This window comes from Bubalus bubalis, chromosome 23 (genome assembly GCF_019923935.1).
Source record: "Bubalus bubalis isolate 160015118507 breed Murrah chromosome 23, NDDB_SH_1, whole genome shotgun sequence".
Taxonomy (NCBI): domain Eukaryota; kingdom Metazoa; phylum Chordata; class Mammalia; order Artiodactyla; family Bovidae; genus Bubalus; species Bubalus bubalis.
This window is the reverse complement of record NC_059179.1, coordinates 10,965,845-10,986,302: the sequence shown is the minus strand read 5'-3', so window position 1 is coordinate 10,986,302 and position 20,458 is coordinate 10,965,845. Positions and strand designations below refer to the sequence as shown.

Here is a 20,458-nt window from a genome sequence, read left to right as displayed (position 1 = left end):
AGAATTTTCCAGTTTCTTGTGATCCACACAGTCAAAGGCTTTGGCATAGTCAGTAAAGCAGAAATAGATGTTTTTCTGGAACTCTCTTGCTTTTTCCATGATCCAGCGGATGTAGGCAATTTGATCTCTGGTTCCTCTGCATTTTCTAAAACCAGCTTGAACATCTGGAAGTTCATGGTTCACGTATTGCTGAAGCCTGGCTTGGAGAATTTTGAGCGTTACTTTACTAGCGTGTGAGATGAGTGCAATTGTGCGGTAGTTTGAGCATTCTTTGGCATTGCCTTTCTTTGGGATTGGAATGAAAACTGACCTTTTCCAGTCCTGGGGCCACTGCTGAGTTTTCCAAATTTGCTGGCATATTGAGTGCAGCACTTTTCACAGCATCATCTTTCAGGATTTGAAATAGCTGGAATTCCATCACCTCCACTAGCTTTGTTCGTAGTGATGCTTTCTAAGGCCCACTTGATAATATCTTAGTGGATCCCAAAATCTAGTGCTGTTTTTTAACAATTAATCCCTGCCATGAAAGTAGAAGCCACTTGCTCCTTGGAAGAACGTGCTTATATGCTCAGTCTCTAAGTCATGTCCGGCTCTTTGTGACCCTCTGGACTGTAGCCCAGCAGGCTCCTCTGTCCATGGAATTCTCCAGGCCAGAACACTGGAGTGGGTTGCCATTTCTTTCTCCAGGGGATCTTCCCGACCGAGGGATTGGTCTCCCGCATTGCAGGCAGACGCTTTACCAACGGAGCCACCAGGGAAGCCTGTGAATGTATAAACCAGTGCATTTGATGAAAAGCTAAAGTAGTATTTTAGAGTGCTGTTACTGTGAGTCTAGTTGGGTTGTTTGCTCTTATGCAGCCCAGAGTTGACCGTCCTTGATTAAAAAAAAATCTGCTTCTGAACTTAGTTCTAGTGAACTTGGTAAGGGCCTGGGATTAGTCACCCACAACAATAAAAGTGTGATAAGAGTAGATTCTAGAAGATTCAGATGCCTTCATCATTACTTCTGCTTTGATTATTAAGTTGACTTTGAAAGAATTAATAGTGTATTGTTCTGTCAAATGGAGAAGGAAATGGCAACCCACTCCAGTACTCTTGCCTAGAAAATTGCACGGATGGAGGAGCTACAGTGAGTTACCACATCACACCTACTAGGATGGCTATAATAATAAAAAATTAGGTTGTTGGCAAGGTGAAGAAATTGGAATCTTTGAACATTGTTGGTGGGAATATAAAATGTTTTAGCTGCTATGGAAAAGGTAAGCATAGGATTACGTGACCCGGCAATTCTACCACTAAATTTGTGCCCCAAATAATCGAAAACACACACTGAAACAAGTACACACACACAGGCTCATAGCAGCCCCTGATGCCCACAGCAGCCAAATGGTAGAAGCAACCCACAAGCCCACTGATGGATGAATGAAAAGCAATGAGAAAGAATGCACTGCTGTATGTTACAACATGAATGGACCTTTAAAATGTTACACCAAGGGAAAGAAGCCAGACACAAAAGTTCACATATTGTATGATTTCAATTATATGAAATCTCTACAACAGATAAATCAGTAGAATCAGAATGCAAATTGGTGATTGCCAGAGGTTGGGGGAGGGGCATGGGGATAAACGGCTCACCAAGGAGTTTCACTTTGCAGAGATGCAAATGTTTTGGAACTAGACAGAGATGATGGTTGTACAAATCTGTGAATGTACTGCGACTGACTTGTTCACTTTAAAATGGTTAATTTTGTGTTATGTGGATTTCACCTCAATAAATTTTTTAATAAAAAAGAAAAAATAATATACTGCACTGGAAAAAAAAACATTGAAAGTTATAAAGTTTTATTGCTGAAAAAAACCTGCAAAATCAGTTAATTCAGACCCCTCATTTCTATAGGTAAAGAACCCTTGCCTAAAAAGTCAAGAACAGAGTAAATGTCTTCCAGTTGTTTGTTTTTCTTGAGCATCAGCTTTCTATTAGGAGGAAACATAATGAAGCTTATCTTTTGCACAACCTATAAATGCTTTTTTTTTCTTGAAAAACTGAAATTTTAAATATCCTCTTCAGATTCAAGAATACAGATTCACTACTCATTACATTGATACATCTGGAACACACCCATTCAATGACTAATTTGAGTAAACTAGTTTTTCATATCAACTCTTGTTAACATGATGCAAATGAAGAGTTAATCCTCCTTCATAGAAGTGAGACAAGACAAAACTAAACTAATTCTCTCCATTTGGTTTTAGAATGTCTTTTGGTCTAGATAATGCCCAAGACATTCACTTCACACAAATTAAGAAAAGTCGGTCTCCAGTATTCTAATTCTACCCTCTCTCCCCCAGGGTCCGTCTCTATTTTCCTGGTTTTTCTTTCATCCTCTGCATTTCCCAAACCCAACTAAACTACTGTTTTTGTCAGCTGCTCCCAAGAAAAATACATTCTTGCCTGGTGAAGAGCCAAGATACTAAAAAAGGAAACAAATTTCTTAAAAAACAAACAAACAAACAAAAAAACCCAGAAGAGTTTGGTTGTCTTATCATATCTTAACCCACAATCACATGGTTGTCTTCACAATAAGTAACAAGCTAAAGCCTTCCAAGAATAAGCAGATAGAAGTTTACCTTTCTTCTTTTATTTTTGCCAAAGACAGGACCTTTCTCACACATCCTTCTCAGAGAAGGCATTTGCTTACTAGGAAATTCTACAAGACATGCTGGAAGAGACACATCTGCTTTCCACATTCCGGACAACTATAGTTGCTTTTGCAACAGAAACTTCTATTTAAATCCAAACATTGTAACAAGGCAGTTGCCAGCATGACCTAGCGGCTGCAGCAGGGGATGAATTGAGGAGAAAAATACGGAGCCAATTCTAGGATGTGGCCATAACTGACATTTTATATCAAATATAAATGCCATTTCCCCCACAGCCAAATTCTACTAAAAAGAAACCAGAAATAACTTCAGTAGCTGAGAATAATCCATAGGCATCCTGCTTTTCTCCTCTATAACTGAAAAGGTCTGTGGAAAAGAGGATGATTTTTGCATGACAACAAAGAAACTCATTTCTATTCCCTGAGAGGGGGGGGAACTTAAGTAAACATTTTTGGAGTACTGTGCTGATTTGCTAGGGTGGCCATAACAAAATACCACGACTGGGTGACTTGATCTAAACAACAGAAATTTATTTTCTCACATTTCTGGAGGCTGGAAGTTAGACATCAAGTTGTTGGCAGATTTGGTTTCTTCTGAGGCCTCTCTCCCTGCAGATGGCCATCTTCTCCTTGTCCTCACAGGGTCTTCCCTCTGTATCTGTGTCCTGAGCTCTTCTTTCATAAGGACCCAGCCACACTGGATGAGGGCTGTGTGCTGTGCTTAGTCACTCAGTCGTGTCTGATTTTTTGCAACCCCATGGACCATTCTCCAGGCAAGAATACTGTCATGCCCTTCCCCAGGGGATCTTCCCATCCCAGGGATCAAAGCCAGGTCTCCCACTTTGCAGACTTTTTTTTTTTTTTTTTTTTTTTAGCCAGCTGAGCCACCAGGGGAGCCCCATCTAGTGGCTAAATTTTAACTTAGTTATGGGCTTCTCTAGTGGTTCAGAGGGTAAAGAATCTGCCTGCAAAGGAGACCCAGGTTTGATCCCTGGGTCAGGAAGATCACCTGGAGCAGAAAAAGGCTACCCACTCCAGTATACTTGCTTGGGAAATTCCATGGACAGAGGAACCTGGCAGGCTATGGTCCATGCGGTCGCAAAAAGGTGGACCTGACTGAGCGACCACGTGCACGTGCACAGGCGTGTGCGTGGACACACACACACACACACACACACACATACGTTGACCATAGAACATGGGTTGACTATAGACAATTACTTAACCTCCTAATAGTCACATTGGATTAGGGAGCCCTCTAGTGGCCAAATTTTAACCTCTCTGTGAAAGTTCTATCTCCAAATACAGTCCCATTCTAAAGTCTCGTGGGTTTATGACTTCAACATACAATTTCTGGGGGGACACAACCAAGTCCATAACAAGTACATACCAGGTGCCAGGCGCTGAATACAAACAGAGTAGCATTAAACGCTGAAGGAAATTCTCAATATTCTGAAATGACCTATATAGGAAAAGAAGCTAAAAACGGGTGGATATATGTTTATATGTTAATATAATAGTACAACTGATACACAACAGAAACCAACACTACATTGTAAATCAACTATACTCCAATAAAAGGTGTAATTGGTTCTTTTTTCTACAGAAGCACCCATCTGAAAAGAAATGAACTATCTTTGCCTTTGATGGAAATGAACTATCTTCTCCTTTGAAGGTAAGGAGGTGGCAAATGGGGGTCTGGAATGGATTAATTTTCAAAAGAGTGAGTTGCACCGCCTGCTAGAAACGAGCTCTGCCAGAGGAAGCACTTCCAGGGAACATCTGTGGTCGCACCCACCCACATACGCTCACACTCACACTCGGAGAACCTCCAGGGTGACTCACAGCCCAGCCCTCAGGGGTGTGGCCACATGTCTGATGACTCCTCTTTCAGACACAGAGACTCTTCCAGGCAGGGCAAGTCACAGGTTTGCTGCCTTCAGCTCTGGGACAAGGTTCTCCCGGCACATCTGGCTAGTTGGGTTTGCACCCAGCAATAAGAAAACCACACGCCCTTTAAGGGCAACTTTTCAAAATTTGTTTCAGGCCTGACATTTTACATCTCCTTGCAAGGGAATAAAAATGCCAAAAATGTTCCACTCCTTTAGGAGACATAATCTTTTTAATGAAAAATGAGTTGTCTAATTTGCTATTCAGAAGGGATATAATTGGCTCCAAATGGTCATAGGAGCTGTTTCTGTTCTCGCCAGAAAGCTAGGAAGCTAAAAGCTCTGGGCTTTCAGTTGGGTCCTTTCTATCTCTAGGCACCATTTCATGGCCATAGTTTTTTCATCAGATGTTTCTCATCTTACCTTGTGATCTCTTAGGATACTTAGGATCTCTTTCTACTCTGAGGATATTCATTTCTCAATTCTGCCTAGTCCTAACAGTTATTTTTACTTGAGTAAGTTATATAATCTTTTCCTGTGATCAAGTATGTCAGGATCACGCTGTCCTTAAATTCTAAGATGTTGAGCACAGCATCACTCAGGGGAAAGTGGGTTGTTCATGGAGCCAGGTTCACAGAGGTAATTTGCCCTTAGCTGACAGAGACTATAGACTCAAGTCTCGGTGCCTCGAGCAGGCAAAGATCTGCTTCTGGGGTCTGGAAACTGAACTTTCCAAGCCTACAAGTTGTCATAGGCAGAAACAAGCCACTGAGCTGCCCACAGCGAATGAGAACTGGAGTAGAAGCTAGCTGCCATGATACCTGTATTAGGGAGCAGACAAGAGGAGGAGGAATGTTATTTCATCTAAGCACAGAGTGCAGGGAGTATTCCTCCAAGGATTACAGAAATCCTGGCACTAAAAAGTGGATGCTTGTACATGCAGACAAGAGCATTTAGGATACAGTGCCAGGAGGAGGGTAAAATTTGAGAAAGCTGTGGTTGACAGGCAAGACTTTAAAGAGACATTAGATCAGGTTAGCTTGCCTTCCTTTCTTCTCCCTTTCTTTTGGGCTAAATTTTCTTCATAATGTTTCCACTCTCAGGGTTTTCCTACCAATTCAACTTGTCAACATACTCCATCAGTCCCTCTTTCCTTCTATTAATCCATTATCTTTCAATCCAGGTAAACACTTTTATTATCCAGGTACCAGTCACAAACCCATTCTAAGCCTATTGTACTCATGATACCCTATTCAGTTTAAACATATTTTTCTTCCTATTCCCTGTGCCTTGGTTTATATAGATACTTTCAAATACAAATGTTCTTTTCAAATGACTTTATTTCTTCTTTTTGGTTGAGAATTATCAGGATTTCCTATGCCTCATTTCTTCTCCCTGTTGCCCCACTGACTTTCACAGAAATAGGTTTTACGGTTCCATCTGAGCATTTTTTTTTTTTTTATTCCTTTCTCAAGTGTCTCTGCTCTTACTCCTCTAAATCAAGTTCACGGATCACAGGTTATCTCAGGCCCTCCGACACCTGACCCCTGGATAGTAGCTCAGGCTCTGGTCTCCTACACTAAGATTGACTGCAGACTCTGAGACAGGACTCCCTGGCACTGAAAATCACAGGATGGACTCAACTGTCTGCTGCTGAAACTTCTTCTCACACTCTTCTTGACCACCCACAGGGAGAAGTTGCAGAAACAGATGGCCTGTCCTAGAGATCACCTGGTACTCAGAATTTCTTGTTTGGAACTGCATTTTACAGGGAAAAAAAAAATAGTAAAACATGAGAAGCTCTGAAAACTCATGCAGAGATCTCTCAAAATACCAGACAGTATAACTTTTAAAAACTATGAATCACTATGTTGTACACCTGAAGCTTATATAATACTGTACATCAACTATACGTCCAAAAAATAAGCTTAAAACCAGACATGTTGTTTGCAGCACAATTTATTATGTGGTCATAGTATTCAGGCACACTAATGGATACTGACAAATCCACTGTAACCTCTTTTAAGACAAAGCAACCCAAAAATAAAGCGTCAAAATGTGCAAAAGTAATAAATATCAAACTCTCTGATCTAAAATGTATAAATATAAAATATCAGTCATCTCTGGAAACATCTTAAGAAAATCCGGCAACCATGGGTCCATGGGTAAGTGTCTGGCGTGGAGGGTGCTAATCTTCAGAACGTATCACCTCAGATCCAGCACGATTATCTTTATGTCTTTCACCAATACATGTCTGCATACCTAGGAAAGAAATACTGGCTTTAGCTCATAATGTTTAACATGATTCTCTCTAGAGGAGGAGTATGAATTTCCTGATCTAAAAATGTTCCTAATTTTGAAAAATATTTCCACTCAGAACAAACATAACCATATATACTCATTTTCAACAGCAAGAAAATATTTACAGAAGGTGCCAAGTAGCTTTCATGTTAAATAAATCCTAACTTCAAAATCATGTTTCTCTGATGTCTCAGACAGGGCAAAGCCAAGCAAACAGAAAAAGATGTATTCAGATAATATTACTCTGGAGTTAAACGAAGCTCATCAAAAAACAGGATTATAGTTTTCTTTGAACTGTTATAAAAAACTAATATGGTCGTATCAAGCAGTAATAATTCAAGACACATTTAATCTCATTTTCTTTAATAATTGCTTGCTTTTGGGGACTCCAGAGAAAACTATAATTATTTAAATATATATAGACACACATATATACAGTGATGGGAAGGAAACTTTATATGTAATCATGCTACAGAAATACTCTTTACTTTGTAAATAAAATAATAATGACAAGACATCAGAAGGAAATACAAAGATTTTGATTAAGTTTTTGAGATAAGAAAATTCTAAACTAAGCAATAAAGGGTTTTATCCTATATCATCCTGCTACTATTTCCCTCTTAAAAAACAGAGGCTTATTTGTTTTATAACTGGAGATTTCTACCTCTTAATCTTCATCTGTTTCACCCTGCAAATCCCCTCCCCTCTGTCAACCACCCATTTGTTCTCTATATCTATTACTGTTTTGTTTCTGCTTTTCAGATTCCACATATAAGTGAAACCATATGGGATTTGTCTTTCTCTGTATGATTTATTTCACTTAGCATAATACCCTATAGATTCATCCATGTTGTTGCAAATGACAAGATTGACTGTATTTTTTTATGACTGAATAATGTTTCACTGTGTGCGTGTGCGTGTGTGTGTGTGTGTGCACATATACAACGCCACATCTTTTTAAGCCACAGGGGTGTCATATACAGCATAAGGAATATGGTCAATAATATTGTAATAACTTAGTATGGGGACAGATGGTATTAGACTTAACGTGCTGATCATTTCATAAGGGATGAAAATGTTACTATATTGTACAACTGAAACTAACATATTACATCAGCTATATTTCAATTTTCCAAAAAAGGAAGGGGTGGAAAGTAAATACTGTGTACAGAAAATAATCAACATTGTCTATCTACTTACGCTGAACAACCTGGGGTCCCTGGTGTGTGGATGAAAGCCCTTCTTTTTACAAGCGGAAACCTCAAGCATGCCAGCGTCAGTGAGCCTGAAGATGCCGGTGCTAAATTTTAGGGAAAAAAGGTACAAAAATTAAGGATCATCTGGGCTTTGCAGATGTTTTATTTGAATGGCACATGCATACATAGTCCTCAAATGGAACAGAGAAAGAAACTACAAACTATAAACTTTACAGTTGTTTTTTTTAAATCAATATTACGCTGGAGGCCTAGAGGAAGACTGGAGAGAGCAGTGCTAATGCCAAGCGGCTGAAGGATGGTAACGGGGCAGTGGGAGACCTCAGAGGAAAAGCCAAGACCCCATGGGAAGAGATTACAAGTGACGGATATTTCTATCCTCTATCTATCATGTATCCGTCATACGTAAAATGACCGGCATACTCATTTTACTGCACTTCACTCACAGCCCTTTAATGACAGTGCATTTTTTACAAATTGAAGGATTGTGGCAACTTTTCATTTAGCAAGTCTACTGGAGCCATTTTCCCAACAGCAACTGCTCACTTCAAATCTCTCTGTCACATTTTGATAATTCTCACAAGACTTCAAATTTTTTCATTATTGTATTTGTTATGGAAAAGCATGATCAGTGATCTTTGCTGTTACTTCTCTGACTTGGTGAAGACTCAGATGATAGCATTTCTGAGTAACATGGTTTTTTAAAATTTAAGGTATGTACAGTTTTTTAGACATAATGCTGCTGCTGCTGCTGCTAAGTCTGCTGCTGCTAAGTCACTTCAGTCGTGTCCAACTTTGTGTGACCCCATAGATGGCAGCCCACCAGGCTCGCCCATCCCTGGGATGCTCCAGGCAAGAACACTGGAGTGGGTTGCCATTTCCTTCTCCAATGCATGAAAGTGAAAAGTGAAAGGGAAGTCACTCAGTCGTGTCTGACCCTTCGCGACCCCATGGACTGCAGTCTACCAGGCTCCTCCATCCATGGGATTCTCCAGGCAAGAGTACTGGAGTGGGGTGCCATTGCCTTCTCCAAGCTATTGCACGCTTAATAGACTACAGTGTGAACCAAAGTTCTATGTGCACTGGGAAACCAAAACATTCATGTGACTTGCGTTAGTTGCTTTATCGTGGTGGTCTGGAACTGAATCTGCATTTCTAAGGTATAAGAACTGTATTTCTAAGGTATAACTCATATTTATACAGTCACAGCAAATATGTATTGAGTGCTGGCTATAGTTCCAGGCATCATGCTAAGTAAGCCCTTTACATAAACAATCATCTAGGTTCACCTTCACATTAATCTGTGATGGGCAGGTATCAGGGATCTGACAAGACTGAGGCTCACAGTGGTCGCTAATCAAGCTGGGATTCCAATGGCTGACTCCTCTGCTCATAACTGTGCTGGAATAATCATTGTCCCCAAGACTTAAGATTTTGGAGATAATTAAGCTAAATCTGGAAATTTTCTTTCTTTCTTTTTTTATTGGCCACACTGTGTGGGAAGAGGCTCTTAGTTCCCTGACCAGGGATCGAACTCATGTCCCCACGAATGGACGTGTGGAGTCCTAACCACTGGACCACCAGGGAATTCCCTGAGCTAGACATCTTCTCACAAAAGAAATCATACAACAGAACTAAGATCCCAAATGGCAAACTGAAACAACATCTGGTTTATCCACTTCAAGGTCACATTAACTAAAGAAAGAATTCCATGGTAATTCTATCATGGAAAAGATCTTAAAAAGCAAAAGACTGCAGAGCTGCACATATTTGGAAGCCAGCAGGAAACAACCTCTTTTCCCTAAGGGCATGGTGTACCTGCTTATCCAAGGGCTTCAGCCTGGTGTGTGGGCACACCTGAGCCCAGCAGCCCCAGGTGAAACCTTACTTAAACCCTCTTGAGTTACACTCACTCTTTATGCTTTGGTGAACAGACGATGGCAATGGCCTCTGGCAACATGAGCTGATAGGAACAGTGAGTGTGGAGATCAACACTGGATAAGAATGCAGTTTGGGTTGGATGTGTCTATAAAAAGAAAAGAGGACAATCTTATTGAACAAGCAACAGATAAGTCTTAGCCAAAACCAGAGCCCATTCCAATAAAAAACTCTAGCTATTTGCTTTATCTTTTTTACCACCACTAATCAAATGGGGGTTTTGAAAACGTCTTACTGACATAATCCTTCCCTTTATACATCTATGGAATAACTAGAACTTTGAAAAGAGACTCTTGGGAGTGTTTATATACTGTCTGCTTACTGGGAAAGATAAAACTGGAGATTTGCCAGAGGCTTTAAATAGATCCTCATTTAATCATTGCAACTCATCTGGGAGATACTTATTATTAATATCTCAGTTTTATGTATAAAGATCCTGAGGCTCCTTTAAGTAACTTGCCTGCAAGGAACAGAACCTCAACTGCAAGATACTTAAGATATGAAACTGTGGACACAGAAGGAAAATTCTTGCTAAATATATCCCACTATGCTGGTGTCCTTTCATGGATCTCCGCCCCCTACAACAAGAGAAAGGAATTCGAAGAGCTGTTGAAGATGTTTGGCGCTCATCTTGCATGATGAGAGGAAAGGGGAGATTATAAATTAAAAGAACTATCTTCTAGGTTTTGGCTATATACGGAAGTGTTTATGAGAGGCAAATCAGAAGTCTATGTTTGACTATGAAAAATGCATGCATTCATAATGATTTTTAAATTCACAATAAACTCCAGCCACTTTCGAAAAGGAATGTGACCACTTAAATCATGAATCCAAGGTCGTATTCATGCGGGGTCCTGGCTTCCTCACTTGTTAGTTGTATGACACTGCAAAAATTCTTTAACATCCTCAAACCTATGTCATCAGTTATAAAATAACGATAATAATACTTTTCTTCATGGGATTACTATGAAAATTAAATGAGACAACCAATGTAAAATTCATAGAACAGTGCCCAGTACACAGAAAGCTGTCAAAATCATTAGCTGTTATGATTGCTGTTATTGCCGTTATTGTTATTTTAACATTGTTATTAAATACTTCTCTATAAAGCAAGCAAAATAAAAGGTGGTTCTTTCTCAGTCTTTGGTGAGACGACTTGTTCCTACCCCAGGCCCAGTGTGAGACTGGATGGAAAAATGTTCACCAAATAGGGAAAACATGGATAGCAAAAGTACCATGTCATCACCAATAACAATTGCTTCAATATTCTGGGTCCCTAGAAGAAAATGTGTTGAGAAATTCACTGACATATGAAGTCCATTATTATGTCCCTATTTTATGGAAGAAAAGCTGATGCTGAGGTTGCTTAAATCACTTGCCAACATTCCTACAGTGAATTCTTAGCAGAGCTGATATTTAAACTCATGTCTTTTGATTTGTAAGTCCTGTCCTGCTTCTATGGTGGCTTGGTAAATGTTGGAACACAAGTTTTTGGTCCCACTCCGTGGCTATATACGCAACCGCACAAGTATCTATGGCCTGTAGGAGAGGTATTTATAAAATGGAGTGTATGGTCCCTATTTAACAAGTACAAACATTGTTTAAAAGAAACATTTTCAGAAATTTTCTTAATCTACTTTAGACCCACAGCCAATGGAAAAGGAATATTAATAATTGTCTAATCATATTAGACAGATAAAAATCTGCCTAGGCCTCCATTAGACTACATAAAATTATTAAGACAAGCCAACCTGACTTCCAAAAGTTCTTCTTTTAACTTGGAATGGTAGTAAAAAAAGGATATTTATAACAGCACTCTCCAAATCCAGATTTGACAGATTTAGACATTGCCTCGCATTGAAGAAAATGCTTTAATATGATGGCATTTATTACACTTGGAAAAATTAAAAATAATAAATTATTTCGATTAAGCTGAAATTCCTCCAGGAGGAAAAAAGCCTTACACACACACACACACACACACCAGCAACAACCTAAAACCCAAAAGGCCAAACGTACATGGATCCACCCCAGAGTGAGGAGATCATGTTGATCCTGAACACTGAATAATTCTTCTACATTCTCCACGTCACAATAGTCTGGTCCCGCAGACTGCTTTGGCACTATTAAGTGGGTAATAGTAAATTCATTATGTGTCTGAAAAACAAAGAGCATAGAGAATAATAAACACCTGAGAGAGAAAAAAAAAAAAAAAAGCCTGAGTAGGAAGTGTAATGTTTTAATAAGACTAGAAAGTACCCACCACTTACATCATCCTCCTCCCACCCACATCACAATTCAAAAACAAAGGCCCAGACTTGAAGACGGATCATTTACCAAAAACTTTGAGAGTCAATTGTTTGGCGCTTGAAACCCATTTTCACAACAGAAAAATGTGTCATAAATAGGAATCAGTATCCTGGGCTGATCCCTGAAGTTTAGATAGTAAGTAAAACGCTGCATTAGAACTGCCATAGAAAAATCAGAATAAAATAGCGGCAGGTTTCTCTGGGAGGGGAGATGGTCATTAAATAATTCTGTGGTTTTATTGAAGGACAATTTCTAATGGTTTGTGCAGGTTGATGGTCTTTCTTATTATTTAATTTCACCTGAAGACTCACGACTTTCTTTTACTATTGGGGGGAGGGATTCACAGGGATTTTCCATAATTAAGACACTGTTTTGGACAGGCAATTAGATAAAGGGGAAAGAAAAAAATATTTTATCCCTTTGTTGTTGTTCAGTCATTAAATCACGTCCGACTCTGCGACCCCATGGACTGTGCCACGTCAGGCCTTCCTATCCTTCACTATCTCTCACAGTTTGCTCAAACTCATGTCCATTGAGTCGGTGGTGCCATCCAAACATCTCATCCTCTGTGACCCCCCTTCCTCTATCCCCTTAGGTAAAAGATAAAGAGTTGAAAGGAAGAGGGTTGTAGTGATAGGATCCTCAGATAAGAGATGCTTGTGCAGTGAGGAGCTATCCCTCCTTCGACGGCACCATCCTGTCTCTGCTCTCAGAACGCCTCTGCAAAGTGGGCACTATTCCTTTGGCCTTGATTATAACACTTCCCTCCACCCCAACCCCTCCTTTCATGACTAACTTTATGTATTCTAAACATATGTAATGTAACCATTACCTTTCAAGGGAAGCCCTTTTTTTTTTTAATTTAAAAAATCATTTATTTATTTTAATTTGGCTTCACTGGGTCTTAGTTGCTGCATGTGGGATCTAGCTCCTTGTCCAGGGATCGAACCCAGGCCCCCTGCATTGGGAGTGCACAGTCTTAGCCACTGGACCACCAGGGAAGTCCCAAGGGAAGCCCTTCTTGACCCTCTCCCATACACCTTCCCAGGATACCCTACACTTCCACTGAGAGCACCCAGCTCCATTTATAATTAATCATCTGTCTGGTTCTTTACAAGCATCATATAGGTATCATGTGGCAAGACAGTGGCTATTGCAGGCTTCTGAATGCCAACATCTAGGGCAGGGCCTGTGAATATTTGTTTGATGAAGGGATGAAGGAAGAATGAATGAATCAATCAAACTAAGTACAACATGTGGTCTTGGGGAAGACGAATCCATAGCATACTGCCCCCCTGCAGGGCAAAGAAGGTGAGCTGTGGGGAGGAAATGACAGGTTATTCTGTGCTTATCTTCTCTGCTTCCTCTGAGGAAACCTCGATAACGCAACACTGGAATACAGTAGGAGAATGTGTGTTGAATGAAAGTGAAAGTGAAGTCGCCCAGTTGTGCCGACTCTTGGCGACCCCATGGACTGCAGCCTCCCAGGCTGCTCCGTCCATGGGATTTTCCAGGCAAGAGTACTGGAGTGGGTTGCCATTTTCTTCTCCAGGGGATCTTCCTGACTCAGGGACTGAACCCGGGTCTCCCGCATTGCAGGTGGACGCTTTGCCCTCTAAGCCACCAGGGAATGAAACATATCATTAAATAACAGTCCTCAAGTAAATGTTTAGGAATGAAAATGTGCCTGAATTCAGAAATATAAACTGATACCCCAAAGAGAGTATATTTTTCTTGAAGCAGAAAAATATACGCATCTTCTCTCTTTTATCTCCTTCTAGTTTGACATTGTCTTTCATCACTTATTTCTGATAAAATCTTCCATACTTAAACATGACTGGTGCTATGTGATTGCGGTTTGCTGAAGCTATTGCTTTAAAGAAAACACCACCACCCTAGCTTTATTCATCACATATCTGAAAAAGGGTGGCAAGATTATCACTGCCACAGATACAAGCAAGTTGAGTTAATTATAGGAATGCATGCAAAACTAACAATTACAAGGGAAATCTGATTTAGAAAACTAGACAATTCTGGAAATCTGAAAACCCCCCTTTTTCTAAACAAAGACTTAATTTACAGTGTGATTAGTTCTTTACAACAAACTTTACAGCCTCCCTGAGATTTTGCAATCTATTTTCTAGAAGGATAATTCCATTAATGACAGTATTTTTATCACGTTAGTCTATATACAGGTAATTTCATAATGACACTGAGGATGTTTCTGTTCTGCTCAACTCATCACGAGAAAGCCAGTTTTCCTGACAGTATCCTGTGCAGAGAAGACATGAACACAGTCCATACCAGCTTCCCACAGAGTATTCCACAGGTTTCAATTCCTCTCACTGTATTGGATTCTGCCAGCAGCAGAAATCTGTGGCAAAGATCTCTTGATAAAACGACGCATCTCAGTCCTTCAACCACTAAATCTAAGAAACAGAAAAGAGAGAAAAAGCTAAAAAAAAACAAACCTTACATCCCCTCCCTCAAGTGACTACAGGTAAATATAAATTCTAAAAATGAAATGATTGGGTGTTCCCCTTCCTGCATTTTATTTTAAAACTTATAAAAGTGAACAATGACCAGAGGGAAGGTAGAATTACCCTTTGCGTACAGATTATTTCTATGTAAGTGGGAAAAAGTACAAGCGCTTGTACATCTTGGGGTCTTGGATCAACTGTTCACATGCGTGTGTGCCGTTTTCACTTGGCACAAAGCGCAGAGGCTGCAGACGACACAGCTCGTATTCTGTAAGCCTTAAGATATTCTTTTTTTGCGTTTGCCATGTGTTGCTTATATCTTATGGAGGTTGGTCATCATTAAGTAATAGCACCACATTTTCAGAAATAGCTGGCAGTAGAGTAATTTATAGCATGACTGCTTATCATAAGTCTTTCCAAATAAAAAGAAATACAAACTCCATCTGACAGCGTTTGCTGGGAAATTTTCCCACTTGGTTTTGGAAACCTGCCAGCACTGATGTAACAGTCCCAAGCAGCACTAATTCTTGGCAGAGACACATAATCCATTGGGAGGTTAACCACCCATGTGTGCGGATCCTCCTGGGCCAGGGAAATGCTAAATATTTACATTTAATGACTGAGCAAAGTTCTGGACAAACAAGTTTACCAGCATCTTCTTTCTTCTCCAGTGTTAAGTGTTTACCTTTTAGGATTTATGTGTTTCTTGATTAAAATACATGAATGAAAAAAATGTTCAGAATGTTTCTCTTCTAAAATATCTGTACTGTGATCAAATATAATCTTCTTTATTATGCCGTCTCTGCTCTGCTGCTGCTGCTGCTGCTGCTAAGTCGCTTCAGTCGTGTCCGACTCTGTGCAACCCCATAAACGGCATCCCACCAGGCTTCCCCATCCCTGAGATTCTCCAGGCAAGAACACTGGAGTGGGTTGCCATTTCCTTCTCCAAGGCGTGAAAGTGAAAAGTGAAAGTGAAGTCGTTCAGTCGTGTCCGACTCTTCGCGACCCCATGGACTGCAGCCTTCCAGACTCCTCCGCCCGTGGGATTTTCCAGGCAAGAGTACTGGAGTGGGCTACCATTGCCTTCTCTGAGTCTCTGCTCTATCAAGGGGCAAATCACATTTCCTGAACGTTAAGGTTACATATAGCAAAACGCAGATGACACAGTCATTCACACCACATCATGCAGGGGAACTACCACGGCTCATGATAAAATGAGTAGACCCTGCCCAGATGTTGCTATACGGTTCCATAGTGAACAGACTTGTGGACACAGTGAGGGGAAGGAGAGGATGGGACAGATTGAGACAGTACCACTGAAACATATACATTACCATAGATAAAATTAGACAGCCAGTGGAAGTTTGCTGTATGACCCACAGAGCTCAAATTTGGTGCTCTGTGACAACCAAGAGGGGTGGGATGGGGTGGGAGGTGGGAAGGGGGGCTCAAGAAGGGGGCACATATGTATACCGATGGCTGATTCGTTGATGTATGGCAGAAACCAACACAATATTGTAAAGCAATTATCCTCCAATTAAAAATAAATAAATGAAAAAAAAAGAAAAACAAACCAAAAAAGAGGTGATTGCATGTTTTGTGGGCGTGTATCACTTACTCTGAACAGCACTTAGAGTGGCAGCTGGCTTTAAGGCCCTGTTGACGGGAGGTGAGTGGCCAGCATAACTGGTTGCGTCACCTTTATGAGACTGATCTGCAAGTACATTCAGCAAGGAATTGTTCTGGTGTGTGGAAAAGCAGGACAAAGCGCTGCCATCGATCTGCTCGGACAGTGCTGGCGTTTCCTGACTTCGCAGCTGACTCCGGGCTAATTCCTGACTCCGGGCTAATTCCTGCTTCTTGAGCTGATCTTCAAAAATCGAAAACTGCTCTGACTCCAGCTGCTGCTGGCGCATCTGGGCGATCCTCTTCCTTTCCGCCTCAATCAACCTCTGATGCTCCAGTTTTTTGAGGATTTCAGCTTTGTATTTGTTCTAGAAAATGTGGTTGCCACAGGAAAAAGTTAGTTTCCAGGCCAAATAAGCAGATGCTTTCAATCTTCCAGCAGACACAGCTAGATACTCCCACATGCCTACAGGGACACTCCTGAGACCACCAGAGAAATACATAACATAGTGGCAAAAGCCCCTTAGTCTGATTTCAGGAGCAGTTTGGAGTCCACTCATAATTTACCAGAGATGAGCCAGGATAATCAAGCTCCCTCCATCCTCCTGTGCTTTTAAATAGTAGAAAATCAAAGTCAGGACTATCTGCATAGCCTGGCTGATCAGACTATTTCACAGAATGGTCATATTACCCTAGACTGCACTGTCCAGTATAGTAGCTACTAGCTATATGTGACTACTGAAATTTAATTAAAATGAAATGAAATCCGAAATTCAATCCCCCAGTCTCACTAGCCTTGTGTTAAGTACCACAGGTTAGTGGCTCCCATATCAGACAGCGCCAGAGAGAACACTGCCTTCATCATCCAAAGCTCTTAGGGATAGTACCACACCCTTGAACCTTTTTGCATCTGACTCTTGAAGTCATAGTGCTGGGACTTCATGGAGAAGGGGGTATCCCTAAAAAGTGGTTCTCAGAATGGGGTCATCATCTCTATCAGAACAAACTAATGGGAACTTTGTTAAGAATGATGATTCCCAAACTCTCCAGCCTTAACAAAAATATCTAGGCTTTATTAGGTCAGAGAACTAATCTTTAAGAAGCTTCCCAAATAATTCTGTTGAAAACTAACTTTGGGAGCTACCAGGAGGCAGGGGCGAGGTGGGGGACATAGTTTAAAGCAGCACTTGATGTACATGAATCCCCTGGGTCTTGTTACAAGGCAGACTGGCATTCAGCAGGTCTGGGGTGGGGCCAGAGAATCTGCATTCTACCAGACTGCAGGTGACGTGAGTGTTGCCTGTACCAAAGGCTTATTGCTATGTCTGTGTCTCCCAGACATAAAGGCTGCTATGCTATCCCCCCAAATATTTCTACCTGTCATATACTTGGGATCCTATTGTGGACTATGAGTAATTGGTATCACTAACAGCAGACCACAACTGCTGATGCTGTTCCTCCCAGAGAGCGGAGGGGACTAGCGTTCACACCACTAAGTAGGGAGGGGAACTCAGGCTTTGCTCCCCCTTCCTGTTGTCCTGTCTGGGCCGCCAAAATTACTTCAATCTTTTGCGTGTGTGCTTGCTAAGTCACTTCAGTCGTGTCTGATTCTTTGCAACTCTATAGAATGCAGCCCATCAGGCCCCTCTGTCCATAGGGATTTTCCAAGCAGGAATACTGGAGTAGGTTGCCATGCCCTCCTCCAGGGGAATCTTCCTGACCGAGGTCAGGCAGGGTCTTTACCACTGTAACCCCTTCCCAGGGGCCACCTGGGAAGCCCCAGTCTTTCACAGTTCAAATCAAATGATCACTATCCACCCTGGAGGGAATCTTCTGATTTCAACCTTCCTTCTGTTACTCAGTGCACACGGCTCACTCAAACCTACTTCCAGCGACACCAAAGGAAGTAAACAAGGCCTGTGACCATGTTCAGCAGCAACGAGACTGGACTGAACTGAGAATCAGTAATAGTGAAACTTTCAAAGCACATAAACACACAGTCAAACAAAATAGCAAAACAGAAGCTGTAAACCTTAAGAGTTCCAGTGCTGAACTGGAATATCTTATAGACTGATCGGTCAGTTTCATTGCTCAATGCCCTTTGATCTCAGACATAATTTTTCTTTTCACTCTCTATTTAGTAAGAATCCAGAAGTCATCATCCTTTGATGATATGATTACATTTCACGCATATGGCTAGATATTATTCTATGTTATTATAGTAATTATAATATTTAAGAATATAATAACATAACATTAAAATATTTAAGAATCGAATTAGATACCTCAGAAACTATATACTATTCTCCCTACCTCTCTTACTGACTCCTTTCATCGCTAAAGAGCAGCCATCTGGTTCAAGATTACACTGGCAAGAGTTGGTCAAAGAGCTCTGTTTATTCTTTTTTTCCCCCAACTTTGAACTTTTAATTTTGTATTGGGGTATAGCCAATTGACAATGCTGTGGTAGCCGCAGGTAAACAGTGAAAGAACACTCTGGTTAAATTACTGTAGAAAGTCTATTTTCTAATGCTTCTCTTTATTAGATCTTGTTGGGAAATAAAAATTACCACATCTTTGGTGCAAGTACTTAACCTGGACATCAACATCAAACTTTTTAATGTGTTTTCCATCACTGTTTCTTTAATTTCAACTTAAATGCATATGACATTTGAAAAACTCATGAAAATAAAATTCAAAAAAATATTTGCACAGAAAACAATTCATGAAATAAAGGCACCGATTGAACTTACTTTGCTTTGCAAATATTCTTGGTATTCTACGTTATATTTCTTTAAAAGGTCCTTTTTCAATTCATCTGTCCTTGGGAATGCAATCTCCTTCAGTTTCTTTTAAAAATATATATATACACACATTGATTAGTAGAATTTTCAGTATAGTCTTTCAGATCATCAGCTGAGAAAGAAAAACAACTGGTATGTGTATTAGAAATCAAGACACAAGTAACCAAACAGGAAGGTGGAAAAATCAGTATTTTCTAGGGCTCCAAAATACAACTTTTCAGCAGAGAAGAGAAAAAAGTATCCCCTTTGTAAGACCTTTATTGACTCCACTGGTTAGGTAAGCATTTTGTTTAGGTAGGTACCTCATTTTCAGGTAGTGGATTTGTAACTGCACATCCCATGGTATGTAAATTATATGGCATCATAGTTAAAAGGGACATTGGAGAACACGGTAAGTAGAGATCCCTAGGCTTAACAGACTGTAAAAAGCAGTTGAGGCACCTTTTATAAAAATATAGATTCCCAGGCCTAACCCCAGATTTACTGAATCAACATGTTCAGAGAAAGGATTGGGATCTGTATCTCAAACAACTTCTTGGTGATTCTTGATGGCATGAAAATACCATCCAAGTACCCACCCCAGCCTTAGTACAGATGAGGAAACAAAGGCTCAGAGACATCAAAAGGCTTGTCCCGTGTCATACAACTGACTTATGGCCTCCTTATGACTAAAACCCCAAACTCCTAACTCTAGCTAAGCTCCTCCATTAAAATTTCTGTGCTCTTAATCTTTTGTCATCCATCAATCCATTTATTCAATGAGCACAAACAGAAAATGTTTATGCTTTTGGAGAATTTTTTTTCTCTATAAGTGAAAATAAGAATAATCCTAGAGTGGGCTTCCCTCGTAGCTCAGTCAGTAAATTATCTGCCTGCAATGCAGGGGACCCGAGTTCAATCCCTGGGCTGGGAAGATCCCCTGGAGAAGGAAATGGCAATCCACTCCAGTATTCTTGCCTATAAAATCCCATGGACAGAGGAGCCTGGCAGGCTGCAGTCTGTGGGGTTTTAAGAGTCGGACATGACTTAGCAACTACACCACCACCACCAAATTAGAGTAAAAGAGTCATCTTGGCAGCCTAACACCTTGATTTCCATCCAGAACTTTCTAACATTAAATGAACAAGAGAACTGAAGGGAAATGTTACACGAAGGCTGGATAAAGAATGACCCTGCAGACAGTGTACAGAAATTTAACAATGTAGATGACCATTTATGTTCTACTTACAGGCACCC

The 20,458-nt window shown here is 40.5% G+C and overlaps 1 protein-coding gene across 4 annotated transcripts in view; it reads right to left on the bottom strand.

Annotated features, from left to right (window-relative positions):
* Positions 1-6,490: 6,490 nt before the first annotated feature.
* The window catches only part of STAMBPL1 (STAM binding protein like 1), a 53,567-nt gene continuing 39,599 nt past the window's right edge, over positions 6,491-20,458 (bottom strand). For all 4 annotated transcript variants that reach the window (XM_006058442.4, XM_006058446.4, XM_006058441.4 and 1 more), the window contains exons 5-11: positions 19,172-19,267; positions 16,411-16,786; positions 14,617-14,741; positions 12,022-12,159; positions 9,978-10,090; positions 8,051-8,150; positions 6,491-6,811 (exon numbers count right to left, since the gene is read on the bottom strand). In XM_006058442.4, coding sequence (XP_006058504.3) covers positions 6,755-6,811; positions 8,051-8,150; positions 9,978-10,090; positions 12,022-12,159; positions 14,617-14,741; positions 16,411-16,786; positions 19,172-19,267 — 1,005 coding nt within the window. In that variant the 3' untranslated portion in view covers positions 6,491-6,754. The remainder of the gene's footprint in view (positions 6,812-8,050; positions 8,151-9,977; positions 10,091-12,021; positions 12,160-14,616; positions 14,742-16,410; positions 16,787-19,171; positions 19,268-20,458) is intronic.